At 36.7% G+C, this 16,476-nt stretch overlaps 1 protein-coding gene across 4 annotated transcripts in view; it reads left to right on the forward strand.

Moving 5' to 3' along the window:
• The first annotated feature begins 791 nt into the window (after window positions 1-791).
• The window catches only part of LOC114645959 (synaptotagmin-9-like), a 300,882-nt gene continuing 285,197 nt past the window's right edge, over window positions 792-16,476 (forward strand). For 2 of the 4 annotated variants that reach the window (XR_007934104.1, XR_007934105.1), the window contains exon 1: window positions 793-1,444. Coding sequence is in view for 2 of the 4 variants with exons in the window: in XM_051922775.1 (XP_051778735.1) it covers window positions 1,297-1,444 (148 nt within the window). In the remaining 2 variants the exon portion in view is untranslated. Of the gene's footprint in view, window positions 1,445-16,476 lie in introns of all 4 variants that reach the window. The other 2 variants (XM_051922775.1, XM_028793898.2) reach the window with 2 other exon arrangements.

Here is a 16,476-nt window from a genome sequence, read left to right on the forward strand (position 1 = left end):
AAATAGTACATTTATTTTTCAGTACAACTAGAAAGGAAAATCACTAACACACAGCCTTATTATTGCCAGAAATAAATATTATACTGAGGGGAAATGATATATTTATCATTTTCTGCCGTTTATTTTTTATCATTCAAAATTTAAAAGAAAAAACCCTTCTGATATAAGTTTGAAATGTGAAAAAATGTTTGTCCTGTCCAGGCTGTAGTCACTTAAGTCTCCTGTTTGCAAATGTTATGTTTCAACATCCCAAGAATAAAGGCAGGTTTAAAGGACATGTCAAGATGAGCTATTGTTTACCAAACTAATTTATTAGGTTGTATTTATTTAGCAATTCTATCAATTCTTGCCTTGACTTTATATTACGAAATACAAAGAGACCCCAAAAGAACGTAGTGTGTTTTTATGCTTTGTAAAGAACCGAGTCATGTCATGATATTTGCCATTAAAGGCGCTGTATGAAATAAAGATTGACACAAGGCTGGATTTATTGAATGATATATGTAAAATAGTAAAATTCCCACTTTGGGTTTTTTTTTGCAAAATGTTTGATTGCGTACAGAAGAATGTATTGATTAAGCCTTTGTTTAATGCGAGTGTAAATGTTATTTAAAGGAAATATGTCTTTTCAGTCAAAAGCAGCATTTTTTTGAAAATGTATTTAAAAGAAACTGTGTCATACACAATACTGGGACGCCTTTGTCTTTCTATATCCTGTAAGGTATACCAGATGGCTAGCTCGCCTCTTTTTCTCTCTGGTTGCTATCACGAATAACGGCTCTTAACTTTGCTTAACGTGATATATGCACCGCTATGTCGCGCAATACAACTGAAACTTTTAACGCAGCCTAGTAATTAGCCGAGAAGGTTTAAAAGGCGAAGCCTGGAATTCCCTGGGCGATTCGCACTGAGAAGCAAATGCCAAGAGTAGTGGTGGTTGCCGCTGTTCAATCAGTCTGCGCGAGAGCTCTCGTCGGTTCAGCACCGCGTTCGGTGAACAGCAACTTAGTGAAGCACTGACAAAAGGTGGACGGTAACGTGCAACCAGTGGCGCTGGTTAGCATAAAATCTAACTTCATTTCTTGCTTCCTCCACCTGGATTTCATGAGCCACAAGTTTGCGGTGAAGTGAGTTTTAACGCAGAGGGCTGGAGTCTCGCTGGAGTGGCTGAAGCTGAGATGAAGCTCTGTACGGAGTAGGAAGGCAAACGGAGCGCTGCTGATCGGTGTCTGTCTAGGCGGTCGTGTGGTGCGGTGCTGCCCGAAAACCCTCCATTCAGAAGGATGCTGTTGGGAAATGCCTGGCGACAGAGAGGATGAGATTTGTTCAAAGGCACTCCAGCTCTTGTCGGATCTCTGTTCTAGAGGAGAGGTGCAAAACGAGAACTGTCTGGACTTCATATATTATTTTCGGGATCGCGCCAGACCCCGCTATACAGATTCAGGTAAAATATTATTTATCTCGATTCACGTGTGCATTTTCTCTGTTAAACGAATGCAATGTAAGTCACGCAGTTTGATTTTCAATTGCACAAAATTTCTGACCACTTCGATTAAACTGTTAGCTTTTCTGAAAACGGGATCACTGTTACTGGCCATCAGTTACAAAGCATCAGTAACTTTATAAATATTGCGATAAGTCAGTATGCTCCACCCAAGTCCAAAAAGAGCACAAACGGTTCTAAAAAAAGAAGTCAGTCATTTGTGCACAACCCAACGCCCTTATATGCTTTGGGGAATTGAAAAAATAAGTCTGATGCCAGTTCGTTACCAAAGTCAGAGCATCACATTCTCTCTTTTTGTTTTGTTTGCTTGTTTGCCTTTTCAGTTACCCAAGACAGCACGTGTGAAGCGGAGATCTTCATTTATACAGGATGCTACCTCTTTGCCATTGCCTGCTTTTAAAAGCTGGCTCGGAGTGTGGATTCCTGATAAACTGAAAGTCAATATCGCCACACCCATTGAAAGGCGTTTGTAATTGCTTCGGTTAAAATACATTAGAGGCTCTGAGTGAAGTGCATCAGACTAAATGACAATCTAGCCTCTTTATGAACTCCACCACAACAGCGTCATTTGAGCCACTGGACTGAAATATATTCTTATTAAAAACTAGGCATAGTCTTGATGGGCGATTGCAAGCAAATTAGAGGGAAACATTAGGATATTGTCTTTGTGGTTGTAAATCCATTAAATAAATACTAATACTGCATTTCTTCTTTCCGTTTTTGGTGATTTTATATATATATATATATATATATATATATATATATATATATATATATATATCATACCTCATAACATCTTTAGCAGTTTTCCTTATGAGTTTAAATAAACTAGATTTTAAAAGAAACTGGGTGTTCAGGCTTTAAGAGGTTGAGCTGGGTTTAAATCTTTCAGAATCCAATCTGACATGCCTAGTGTATAGCTTATTTTAGAAAGAAATTAGGCTACAATGGAAAAAAGGTGGCATTCTAACAGAAAATGTCTAGGTAGTCTAGGCGATCCCACTTCATTTCAGCAGTGCAACCAAGAGCCACCTGGAGTTCATTAATACTTCCCATCTTCCTGATGCATTCATTAGAAGCTGTCAGACACAAAGAAGCTGAAAAAATCTAGTGTGTCTGAATATGCACCGTAGAGGATGTGGGGGAAAAAAACTATCATAATTTAACATGCTTTAGAATATTGCTGGAGATTGCATGTGAATCAATGCAGTGATAATGACAATGTGAATAAAATGATCTACAACAGTTTGTGAGTGTGATGTTCGAGTGACTAAATACACCTTTTCAACTATTTTCCACCAAAATGCAATTAATTTGCATAAGTTAACCATGTATCTAAAAGATTTTAAAAAGTTTTGTTAAAGTTATTAATTAATTACCAGATTGAACACACCTGACTACCAATTAAAGTGTGAATAACTATTCTGCTGTTGACTCTATGATGAGAGAGAAAGAGGGGACATTTCTATTCAGAGTTCTCAGATTATTAAGGGAATACTGTATAGTACAGAATCGCCCTGAAGAAAAGGGAGTTTGGCTGTTTATCTCACATCTCACAAAAGAGAGCAGCATTATACAGTATATTGCTTGTACCCCCACCAGTGTGAGAATTCCATAAACATTTCCTTTGATCTTCAAATTGCCTGCTCTGTTTGAAGATACTTTTAGCAGTAATGCTGCTTGCACTTCCACTGTACTCATTATAATCAGCTCAGACACAATAAACACATTTGTATGTGTTCTGAGTAAGGAGTTAATCTTGAGGAGGCCTCATTAAAGAGTACTGAGTGAAAAGATTGTGAAATTATGTTTACTAACGTTTATGTTGCTTTCTCTGTCTGCTCTGTGTTTCTTAACCTTTCTTGACATTTGCTCCAGATAAAATAAAGTCAAAACTGCTCAAAGAATACTTAAGTTTGCACAGTTTCCACGCTAATGTACATGTAGAAAATAAGAAAAGTTGTAAAGCTATAGCTCACAAAACATGAATTATATCTAAGGTTAGGGGTCTACTTACCCTATTCTAACCCTAACCTTAACCCTGGTATTTTATTCTATTTCTCTCTCTCTCTCTCTCTATTTATCTATCTATTCAATCTTTACTGTATGTTTTCCTCACCTTGAATGTCCACAGGTTACAACTATCTGATATTCTAATCATGGCTTGTAGACCATTCTACAGTCAGGGAGGTGGTGCACTGGCTAAGGTTTTGGACTTTAAATGCCAAGGTTCCTGACTCAGTCCTCTCCTCTGACAAGTCCTTTCACTGCCTGTGCTCCAACTAAAACATGTGTCTGTACACAGTTGTAATATATCCTGATTCTATAAGTCGCTTTGGATTAAAATGTCATTTACATGTAACGATTAAAAAGGACCCTGGTGCGCTGGATGTATTTAAGTCAGCCGCTAAATTAGGACTGCAAATACATGCCTTGTTTAATTAGACGTCCTGTTCATCTGTTTTTACAATTAAAACTGCTTTCATTACAAACAATTAGATTTTATACATTAGCACAACTGTGGTGTTCTTCAATAGAATAATAAGTACATCAGCTGAACTTTAGTTTAGAAATGTTTAGAAAGGTGCAAAAAACACAATAGATATCAGGTGGCACTGCAAAAAGTGAAGGTAATAATTGTGTCTGTTTATTCATTAAAAATCCAGCTAACAATCCCCACAAGTGTTTTCAACATGGAAAATTTTATACAGTTGAAAGTTGTCAACCTAAACCATTTATCAGAAGCAGCCTTGGATGTCAAAGTTAAGAGAAGAATCAAAATTTGCATTGATGTGTGTTGTTACAATAAAAAAAATCTATTACAGGTACTCATAAATACAAAAAATAGAACAGAACGGCTCATTAAACTAAACATTTCTATAAAACCTAGCTCGGCCATCATTTTAAAAGTTGCTTGTAAAGTAAATGTACACATTAAACAAAGGTAAGTAAGCTCTTCAGCCCACTTTTGCAGAAGCTTGCAGACATGGTGGAGATGCTTCAGACTGGCAAGCTTTGCAAGACTGCCAACACTCAGCCATCCTTCAGCAACATGTGATGTTTTCCTTCACAGTAAACTCTTCCAGTCATCTGTGTTTTAGGAAAAAAAAACATCAATTTAACAGAGACAGAAGCCAATATCAGTGGGCTCCCACCAGTGCAGCAATGCATGGAATAAGGTAGTCAACCACTGGGGAGTTAATATCTTATTACAGTACATCTGTCACTAGAAAGAGGCAGTGGAGTCACACAGACGTGTACAAATTCCAAGGCAGTGGCAGCTGACTTTTCTTTTTTTGTCAGTATAGCCTCAAGGTAATTATTTGCAGATTTTCTTAAAGAGATTTGCTTAATTAAAATGAAAAAAATACGACTTAGGTGTTAAACAGTTTGTTTAGCTTACTGAGAACACAAAGCATTTTAACAGTTTAAAGCTATAGAGATTTGTTTTACTGGAGGAATAAGAAATATCTATTAAAATCCACACATGATTATGAAAATTAAGTATCTTAATAAATTATCAAAAGTTCAATAAAATAAATGCACAGCATGTTCTATTTGTAGAGTAGTTTATTGTTCCTTGTGCTTCATTTTTACAATCCTTGCCCAAGCTTGTCTTGTACTCCAGCCCTTTCTCTCACTTTCAGCATGCTGGGAGATGCCTATAGATCTCTTTATTAACAGTTCTATTTTTGGCAAACATGACTCTATTCTCTTACACTTTTATCAGTCAAAAATATGTTTACATCTAAAATATATATATATGCACTTGTAAAGTGCAAGCAGGAAGGCAGCATCCTTACATCCCTCTATGCCCAAAATAATGCTAAAGGGAGGGACACATTTCAAAGCAGGTGTGTTTTATATTTGTTAAAACACACAAGAGACTGTGAAACAAGAAGAACACATAAAACACTAAAAAGATTAAATTAAAAACAAGAGTCCTGGCCTGCTTATCCTGTCTAAAAGGTAAGGTGGCTTGCTCACTTGCCTATTTCATGATGTACAATGTCACAACACTCTCTTCTCACCTCCGGGCTTACTTTTCCTTATGCTCCATGTTCTTTTCTTGCTTCTTGTGAGCATTTAGTCCAAACTCTCCTCTAAATTTCAGATTTATTGATTATTATTTATTGATTTAGTGACTGAAGGCAGCTTTAAACCCATCCAGCGGTCACTCCTGGGGCCACATCACTAAACTCCAAGTCCGGCAGGCACCCCAAGCTTTTACCATCCACCCAATGTCTGTAAAGCCCTTGCTCTTCAAGCTGGCGTGAATGAGTGACATGGTCCTACTCCTTGGATTCACATGCCATGCATTACAATCAAATTTGCTGGAGGACAATTTCTGGCCAATTACCTCTCCTACCAAACCTGACCCTTCAAAAGTAAACATATATAAGCTTCGTCTGAAATCATGGACTTCCATTTAGGTCTTCTGGGCTCTATCCTGCACTCCACTGTGTCATTGCTTCAACACTAATTATGTACAAATCTCATGATGGAAAGAACATTGAATGTAAGAAGGGGAAGTTCTGATGGTGGTATTGAAGGAGACTTGTGTGACTTGTGTGCATTTGCTGCTTTGTAACAACCAACGTCCAGAGTGTTTTTGGGTTTTTTGAATTTTTTTTTGTTGTGTCTCTTTTGCTTGGAATTTTCCAATGTTGCTTGTTTTGAACACTCTTATGGACTAAAAATAAAAAAAAATAAAATATCTTCACTTTACCTTTTTTCTCAGCTCATCCTGGGTTTGCACTTGTCAGCTGAACTTTACAGGAAAGAGCTCCATGCTGTTGTGCTGCTGCTTGACTTTTCCTGCAGGACGTTTTTGGCCAGGGCCTGAGCCAAGTGTGCTCTCATTCCCATGGAAATATTGATATGGCAATATTATAAACTATTTGCAATTACATAATGCGTGTATTTTTCAATAGTCATTTTCAAAGGATAAAGGTATACATAGGTGTATTCAGTTAGAACTGTGTAAAAGAAAGGATACATAAACAAATAAAATCAAAAAAGATAACACAGTGGCCAGAAGGATAACAGCAGTAAAAAATGATCAGTTATTACTTTGATTATTAGTGCTAGCTGATGACAGCATTCATGAGACAACGCCATATATTTAAAATGTTTGTGTTGTTCCTTGTACAGTGAATGTATTTTTTAATTTTAAATAAAAGCATGTCATGTAGTATTGTAATATTGTTGCTCAGAGGAAAGCGAATTGTTGTAGACATCTTTCAAAGGTAGGATGTAATCACAGGTAGAGTTTGGCAACTCTAATTTAAAAAGAATGCGTGTGGTGTGCAATTCTGAGCTGAGGTAATCTGTGCTGTGTCGGGAAAAAAGACCATTAATAATTATAATTACATTTATATAATGCTTTTCTAACCTCAAAGCGTTTTATAAGGACAGTAGGGAACCAAGTCAAGCACCACCAATGTTTAGCACCCACCTGGATGATGTGACGTCAGCCATTTTTGAGTCAGTACACTCACCAAACACTAGCAATTAGGTGATGAAGGTGTGAGAGGGATAGTTAGTCAGTTACAGACAGGGGATGATTAGGGGGCCAGAATGGTCAAGGCTGTGATGGGCAATTTAGCCTCAACATCAGGAACACGTTCTCTTTTTGAAAAATGCCCAGGTATCTTTTCTAACCACAGAGAGTCAGGACTTCAGTTTTATGTCTCACCTGAAGGATGATATCAATTTTAACATCACAATGTCCCACTTCACTGGGGCATTGGGATCCACACACAGATTACAGGATACGTGCCCCCTGCTTGCCTAACAAGTACCTCTTCCAGCAGCAACCAAAAACTTTTTTCTAGATGGTCTCCCATCCAAGCACTGGCCAGACCCAAACATGCTTAGCTTCAGATGGCCTACCTGTTCTGAAGTACAGGTGGTGTGGCTGTTGGACCATTTAGTCCATCAAGCACGTCGGTTTAGCTAATTGTTGAGATGTTCCAGTATCTCATTCAGATGCTTCTTAAAGGTTGTCAAAGTTTCCTCTTCAAGTACATGACTTGATCATTTGTTCCAGATTCCAACAATTCTTGTTATGAAGAAGTTTCTCCTTAATTTCCACCAGTGAACGCAAGTACTGTATGTGGAAGAAATGGTAATGGTGGTTTTCATGAGTTATCTGTATACTCATTTTAAAGTTGTGAATCACCAGTGATTATTTTTTATACAGTGTCGTGATTTAACATCCTTATCAGTGTTTGTGCTTTGTAGTAAAGCTTTTGTAATTGATAATAGGGGAAGGTTAGGAAATGGAGCAGTATTGCCTTTATCAAAAGTATTTCATTTTTATGTAATTACATCATTTTGTCTCTAATTAATACAGTAGTTATTCAAAAGGTGCAGATTTATTATCTCAATACCAATCATATGCCTCTTGTTGACTACTAAGCATTTTGACAAGGAGATAAACAAATTGTGAAAGGACGGCTGACAGATGCAATTAGGTCAGCCAGGTTGGTATCATGTTTCTAAGTCTCTAAAGAGAAAGATTTATCTGCCAGTTCCTTTTCCTATTTCAAAAAGCTGTGTTATTTCTGCAAATATTTCTTTAATGAAGGATTTATTCATATTCACCTGGATGATCTGGAAAAAGTAGAAGAAATTATTTAGGTCATTCTGATTCTCTTATTAATGTTAAATGAATATTGTGAGCATGGAAAGGGCAAACTTCTACTTATTTGTGGAAGAGATTTGAAAACACGAAATAGAAGCTGTGGCCTTGAGACAACCAAGGGTCAGGCGATCTGTTAACTTGTTTGTTAAAATGTCTATTCAAAACCAATAATTATTAAAAAGAAGCAATTCTTTTGATGTTTTTGAAAAGCCTTTGTAGTTTTTAGATAAAGTACAGACTTTGTCTGTGCTGCAAACCTTGGCCCTTAAATTAGCCATATGTGGTACCTTTGACGCATGCACAGCAAAACACTGAGATGAGGATGTGTCCTTGGATGTGAAACGTGATGTGAAATGCAGCATGAAATTCATCAGGATGGCGACAACAAAAGAACTGAAAAAAATGAATAAAAATTATTTTTAAACAAATAAAATGAGGAAAAACTCACAATACAGCACCAATATAAATTCACACATTTAGAGATTCTGGCAGAAATAAGACTATCTTACAAGATCCTGCTAATTCAATACAAAAGGCTTCTGAAAATTGAATGTGAATTGATCTTTAAACCATTGTGGGTTTATGTTTTTGTGATGTGAACTGATGCATGGAAATGAAGGAGAAATTTTCAAAATTAAAAAGCTGTGCTAGTGCGAGGAAATAATTTTGTAGTAATGTTATTCTCCTCCTCAGAATCCTAAATAGATTATTGGTCATTTTTACTCTTTTAGGCAGATTGTTATCCTTAGAAGGACTGCTTGCTGTGCCACAGTAAGGTGATGATGTTGTAACTTTGGTGGGTTTGCCATTTTATAGGCATCCCCCACAGTATATGCTGGCCTTGAAGTTGCAGCTGTTTTTATTTCTGCAATGTTTGGAATACAATGATCTAAACAATGTGGAAACACTGGGCAAACTCAAAATTATATCAGGTGGGAAGTAAGCATTCTCATTCAACCCTAGCAAATGCCTTTTCATTGCCCAAAGAGGTAAGAACCACAATAGATTATAGTAAACCATTCATCCTACTATGAGAACGATTCCCTGGCTTAAACAAAAATCAATTTTGTTTATTGCAAATAATTTGAGACAACATCACCATTCACACAGGTAATGCAGTACTTAAGTTTCATTGATGATTTCTCCCTGCATCTTTTTCACTTTCTAAAGATATTATAAATTTTGAGATCCCAGAAAGTGTCATTGGCAATCAGACTCCAATATATTGGAAGCCACAAATGGTGGTGTATCTCTGCTTTTGTGATAATTCACCCACTTTCATTTCTATAGTTTTACATATTTGGATATAACTAACAATTTAGTCTTTAAAACATTAAAATTAGATAAATCTAATTTCAAATGCTGCTGACTCTTATTTAACTATTACTTATTCAACATTTATTCTTAGAATTATATACAGATACTTATGGAGTATATGTACATATAAATTATCCAAAGGATCTCTTTATTGGTTTTCCCAAATAAATTATATATAACTAGCTGCGGTAAAAAGCCCTGGTTCCTAGAAACTATTGAAATCATCAGAGAAAAAATTGAAATACAGAGTTGGTGGTTTCGTTTTGCAGACGTGCTCACCCCCTTGTCTATCAGTGGCTAAGCGAGTTTCTGTCTTGTTTGTCTTTACTTGGCGGTTTCACTGTGGCGACAGAGTCACTTTCTCTTTTAGCTTCTTGCTGTAGCCTCATACGTCTTTCTTCTTCTGACTCGTTCACTTGGGGCCAACTTGCTGGCTCTTTGAGCTTCAAGCTATAGCCTCGCACTTCCGGCCACTTCGCACTTCCTGGCTGGACAGACAGACAGACACACTTCCACAAGTAGACATTCATATATAATATATGCTTTCATGACTTAATTGGGGTAATAGACAAGATCCCTGTTACAGTAGGTCTGCAGCAGGGGTTATCTTTAAGCCGTTAATTATTTGATCTAGGTATAGATATGTTGTGTCATGAGATAAAAGACCAATCCCCTGGTGCATGCTTTTTGCTGATGACAGTGTGTTGTGTAGTACCAGAACAGAGGAAGTGGAGAGAAAGTTGAAAGAATGGGGAAGGGCTTTGGAAGACACAGGATTGAAGATAAATAAGAAGAGGACAGAATATTTAAGGTTTCATTATGATCAAGATTCAGAAGTTAACTTGCAGGGAGATCTGAAGTTAACATGCAGGGAGAGCTATTGAAAAGAGTGGATAAGATTAAATACATGGATCAGTGGTAACTCAAGATGTAGAACTGGTTGCAGAAATAATCCACTGAGAGCAGTGTGAATAGAACAATTGAAAGAAGGTATCAGGAGTATTGTGTAATGGAAGAATTAAGGAAAAGGTTAAAGGTAAGGTTTTTAAGACAGTAGTCAGACCAGCAATGATGTATGGAACTGAGACGTGGGCAGTTAAGGCAGCACTGGAAACAAAATTAGATGTGGCAGAAATGAGAATGTTGAGATGGACATGTGGAGTTACAAAGAAGGACAGAATAAGAAATGAGACAATCAGAGGTACAACAAAAGTAGGAGAGATATTAAAGAAAGTACAGGAAAGTAGGTTGAAGTCATATGGACCATGAATATGTGGGCAAAACAGTGATGGGAATGGACGTATAGGAGAAGAGAAAGTAGGGAATGGATAAAGAAAAAGAAGATTTGAAAGGAATAGTGGCTGATCACGCACATTAACCCCACATAAAAGTTGGGTGAGATGAAGTGGAAGAAGAAGATAATTTCATGTCTTGAACCTCAAAAGAGATTTTATCATCTTAAAATATTAAATAGTAATCCTGGAAATCACAGTAGCAACAACATAGCTAATAATGCCAATACTACTAAAGCTAGCAGATAGATAGAAGTACTTTATTGATCCCAAGTTAGGATTCTACAAAAGCTCAAGAAATATCAAAATATTATAACAAACAACAGCAATACTCCTCAAAGAGGAAAACTTTTGACTTGGCTTGAGATAAGGAGAAGTTCTAGTGAGGAGTTACAAAGGCATATTGCTGTAGGCATGAAGGAGATCCAGTAGGGTTTCTTGACACAGTACTGTTGCATAATTTGTTGGCTAATAGTCCTCAGTGTTAGTGTGTCATAGAGGGGATGTGCAACTTTGTTCATAATGGCACTCAGTTTTGTCTTCATCCTCTCCTCCACTACCACCTCCCATAACTATTTTACTCCTTTAATTAGCTTGATGATTCAGTGGACCTCTCTTGAAGTGATGTTAATGGCCCAGCACACCATAGTGTAGAATATTGCACTGGCTCTTAGATATTACAGTGTAATAATGCTATGTACCATGATAACTAAAGTTCTAATCTACCTTTTTGGTTATTAACCCAATTTTTATCGGTCTACATCCAGAAAATTAGCAGTTTACCGGATAAAACTTACACACTCAAGGTTTTGCTTGTAAGTGGACTTTTTCTTTTTTATAGGGTAGAGGAATGAATGGCTCTTACAATTAGTTCTGGTGGATTCTTTACAAAAAGACAGACAAATTGCTGTAACTGGATATCCTTTGTCTAAACTCACACTAAAGGTTAAAATTTACCGTGAGAGAAGTGTATTCCTATTTTCCATATAATTGCTTGTATAATTTAGCATGGAGATAGCCCGTCTACAATTTCCTGGGTCAGTACAATCTACTTTTTTTTGTATTGATACCATATTTCAGAATTTCCAGCCTCTGTCTTCACAGTTGGTAGACAATAATGGAAAATAGAATATGGCATGTTTGCATTATAATGACTAGTAACCAAAAGCTCCTTTTTTGTGGAAATAATTGTTCTATATATCTATAATTTATGATTAGAGACTACTTCAGCTCTCAGTGTTTGTAGCATTTGAAGAGTGTGATGGACTGATGACTGTATTTTACTCTAGCAGTTATTACTGTCAAGTAAAAAATTTCAGAAAATGTCATTACTGTGCCTGCTATTTTATTTCCACCGTGCTGTCAGTTCTCATTGATTCTCTAACATGGAAGGAATGAAATCTGTAAGATATGTTTTTGTGTAAATTTTAGCATTGTTATGCAAGATAATGTAATTTAGTTAAAAAGCTTCTGATATATTTTAATTAACATTGTGCTCTAGATCAGGTTGCCCTTTGCATATCTACCTGGGATCAAATCTTAGACTGTCATCATAATTTAGCAGAGCTTGCTCAGCTGAAAAAATATGTCCATGTCCAACTTCAAGTTTCTTGTTGTGTACAGAGAATAGTGAAATTCTAACAATAATGTTTGACCAAAATGCAACAAGTCGCCACTCTCCATGGTAATGATCAGAAAAAGAAGCCATGCATAAATATAAATGTGTTTGTTGGCTGTGTTTTCATAAGGCATTTATGGAAAAAATAACAGGTACCAACCCTGGTGGAAACCGATCATTGCAAGGTACACTTAATTCGCATATACATGCTGTGCTTATTTATAATGAACAAATGTAAAGTTAACATGCAGTTGTTTGGAGTGTAGAAGGAAGCCTGAATATCCAAAGGTAGCACAAAGAACAGCACTAAACACTGAGCTGCCTTCCCAAAGTAACTCACTATTAACTATAAAAAGAAATATTGCCAATAAATTAATTGCTAGATATTTTAAATAAAAACCACAATAAAATGTATGATTTGTATATCTATTTATTTCTTATATTTGATTTATTTCACATATATTAATCATTCATAGCACAGACAGGCTTAAAAATTTAGAGTGAATCATGAGAAAGTGACAATGAAGTATAACTTGTTCTACTCTGTTAAATTTGCAGTGGAATTTTGGTGAAATAAACTTTTGAGAATCCATACAAAAATTAAGTGAGATATCACTGTATTCAAGAGTATCCATTTTGGTTGTATTTAGGCCCTGATATACAGTGACTATCATGACTATCCAGGATAATCAAATTTATATCAAGATTTCATTATTATGAAGCAAGATAAAATACATCAAATTATATAATTGCAAAATATGATTAAATTAATATAACAATTCAGTCCACCCTTTATTATGAGTGAAAGTAAATATCATAAAGCAAATAAAGAATACTAAAATGTGCTGGAAGCATCACAACCATCTTTGAATTAACAGATGGTGTTTCTAAACGTGACAGTTTTATTGTGTTGTGAATGTGAGACAGAGATTAGGAATGCTTGCCTTTTCCTTAATTAAAACAGTAAATGGCATTGTGTTGATTGTTTCAAAAAGGGCACCAAATATAGGACGTTCATCAGCGTGACTGCTGTATCTTTTATTTCCATCCATAAAATGCCTGTATATCCCTCTCCAAGTATCTAAAGTTTATTAATGTATTCATTAAATCCAGAGGTTCTAGGCATTCTACCGAAGAGGACTTTGGTAGCAATGGGCATGAAAGCATAGAATTGCAGATTGTATAGTAAAATATATTTGCTTTTGAAATGCAGCATTTCCACAGTGGCCTGTAGAGGGCACCAGTGGTCATTTCTGAAATCAAAAAAAGTGCAAAACAAGGTTTAATGAAAAAACAAAGCACTGCAACCAAACATGCCTCCTGACACAGGTTTAGTCCCTGCCACCAGCACCTACCCATCAATAATCACTCCTCCAAACAAACTACTGTACTTTTCTCACTATCAGTACTTGGATGGGAGACCAACCAAGAAAAGCCTGGGTTGCTGCTGGAAGAGGTGTTGGTGAGGCCAGAAGGAGGCACTTACCCTGTGGTCTGACTGTGGATCTCAATGCTACAGTGCAGTGATGGGAACACTGAGCTTTAAAGATGGCATTGTTCTTTGGATGAGACATAAAATCGAGGTTCTGACTCTCTGTGGTCATAAAAGATCCCTGGAAATCCTTCATAAAGAAGTCTTAGCTAAATTGCCCACCAGGGCATAGTCATTCTAGCCTCCTAATCATTTTTTTGCCTCAAACTGGATAACTACGTATATCTCACCCCATCACCTCCTAACAGCTAATGTGTGGGTAAGCTTACTGGCATAAAATGGCTGCCATCGCATCATCCAAGTACATGCTGCACATTAGTGTCAGTTGACCCACTCACTACATAAAGCATTTTGGGTAGTGAGAAAAGTGTTATATAGCTGTAAAGAATTTATTATTATTATTATTAATGTCTCTGCCTTATCTTTGGCCTGTTAGTCAAGGTATTGCCAACATTCATCCATCCCACACCACGCTTATTTGTTCTTTGAGCACAAAAGTTTTTAAGACCCGTCCTGGAATCACTGCTGTGTTAAGCTACTGGACCACATCTGGGGTCTGATGTACCTGCAGTTCTGAATCCAAATTACACTTTAAAAGATCAGGTGGTTCCATAGAGGCCTGTCTAATGTAATGCACAGCAGAATTCATACATAGGGCTTTAAAGTCCCAAAAACTGTTATAAAAAGCCGCACAAGAGGAAGGGTCACTATCAACTCTTGGCTTGTACAACAAAACGGACAAACAAAAAATCTTTATAAAATAAAAGATTTACTGTGTAAATATGCTCTAAAACACATGAAGCTCTGGCCTTCGCAAAATTGGTAATCCAATGGTAAACATGTCCCAAAAACTCACATCTAAAGAAAGGCGGAGAAACAGAGCACAGAGCTCAAAAAGTCCAGTAAATCAAAAAAGTACAGAAATAATTGAAAGAGAACTCACCAACACCCAGTGCATATAGTGTACTGCCAGAACCTGTGTGTTCCTCAGCCTTTAGGGACAGAGGGCTGTCCCTTGATGGGAATGGACAAGTGTCTCTGTGTCTTGGGAGACCACCCGCAAAGTACAAGAAACTCTAAGAAGCATGGGCACATACAAAATTGAATAATATACAAAACTAATATAAAAACACAGAATAATGCAAATAATAAACATGAATTACAATAGTAGCATAAACATAAACAAAAGAATTAATCATCAAAAAATAAGACATAAAATTTTAATTTGAACACAAGCCAGAGGAGAAACCCAGGCTGAAACATAAAAACATTTTTCTGTTTATGTATCTGCTCCACTATCCTTCCAGTATTCTGTCTTTCCTAGAAATCTAGTTTTGGACAGCCATCCATTATTAGAAGTCCCAATGTCTTGCGAAAAAGGCATCATCAGCTACACTAGCATTACCACACACTTTGCAATTACTACTGAAGCATCTAATGACCCATCTTCTATCTTGAATAGGTTCAGATACACTGCAGTCCCTGCCCTGACGAGACATACCTACACACCACAATGTAATGGTAAGATTGGAATAACACTGCCAACTGATTGACCATGTACACATGCTCATTCCATCACACTTCAGGGTGTACTGACTAAGGCCTGCGATGACTGCTTATAAAACCTCAGACACCAAACCCAAAACAGAAGTTACTACCTATATTCTCCAATCTTTAAAGAAAATTGTGAATAAATATTGTAACATTTTCAGTTCTGAGCTCCACAAATGAAACATAAATAGCTGTTTACAGAGCACACTTTACACTTAAACCTGTAAGAACAGATGTTGGATTCTTTCAGTAACAAATAAAACAGAAAAGAAAAGAAAGGTAAATAATCGATCATAAAACTCAACCGTGTTTCTGCCTTCCTGAAATTAGTAAAACTTTTAAGACATCTTCTTCAGAACTGCTGTCCTGACAGATTGGAAAGAAAGAAGCACCTCAGATTAGAAAAAGCTAATTGTATTAGTTAGACAAGATCTTAAAGACTTTTATTACTGTGAGATATGAGAATTGGGTTTTAAGACAGTTAACACACATTTAATCTTGCATTTTTCTCACTAGTGCTTGTATAAAAGTATGTTTTCTTTAAAACTAAGCCACATCTAGAAATCAAAAGCACAGTTTTTTCCACCTGATACCACATCATATATTGTAATAATAAAAAACATTCATTAAAAATTCCATATAACCATACCATACCAATTTCTAAGCCTGTTTAATTCTGAATAGGTTTGCAGGGGCCTGGAGCCTATCCCAGCAAGAATAGGGGGGAAGGCAGGAACAATCCCTGGGCAGGGTGCCAGTCCATTACAGGGGTGAATTCCACATAACAGTAAATATAATGTAGACAAGTGACAAGTCTCAGGAGCTAATTTAACTTTGTGATGAAGTGACAGTAAATCAAAAGCAGATTTAAAACATCAGGCTGACAGATCCTGCAGATGGCCTCTAGGGAGAACTAAGATCCACATTGGCAACAGGAGAGGTCCTGATTATGTCAGTGTACAGATCTAATGAATGTTAGGGGGCAACATGCCCTGTATGTCTGCTGGGTGCCTGAATGTGAGAGGGAGATGAGCTAGGTGGAAGTACCTAATA

This window comes from Erpetoichthys calabaricus, chromosome 2 (assembly GCF_900747795.2).
Source record: "Erpetoichthys calabaricus chromosome 2, fErpCal1.3, whole genome shotgun sequence".
NCBI classification, from domain to species: Eukaryota; Metazoa; Chordata; class Cladistia; order Polypteriformes; family Polypteridae; genus Erpetoichthys; species Erpetoichthys calabaricus.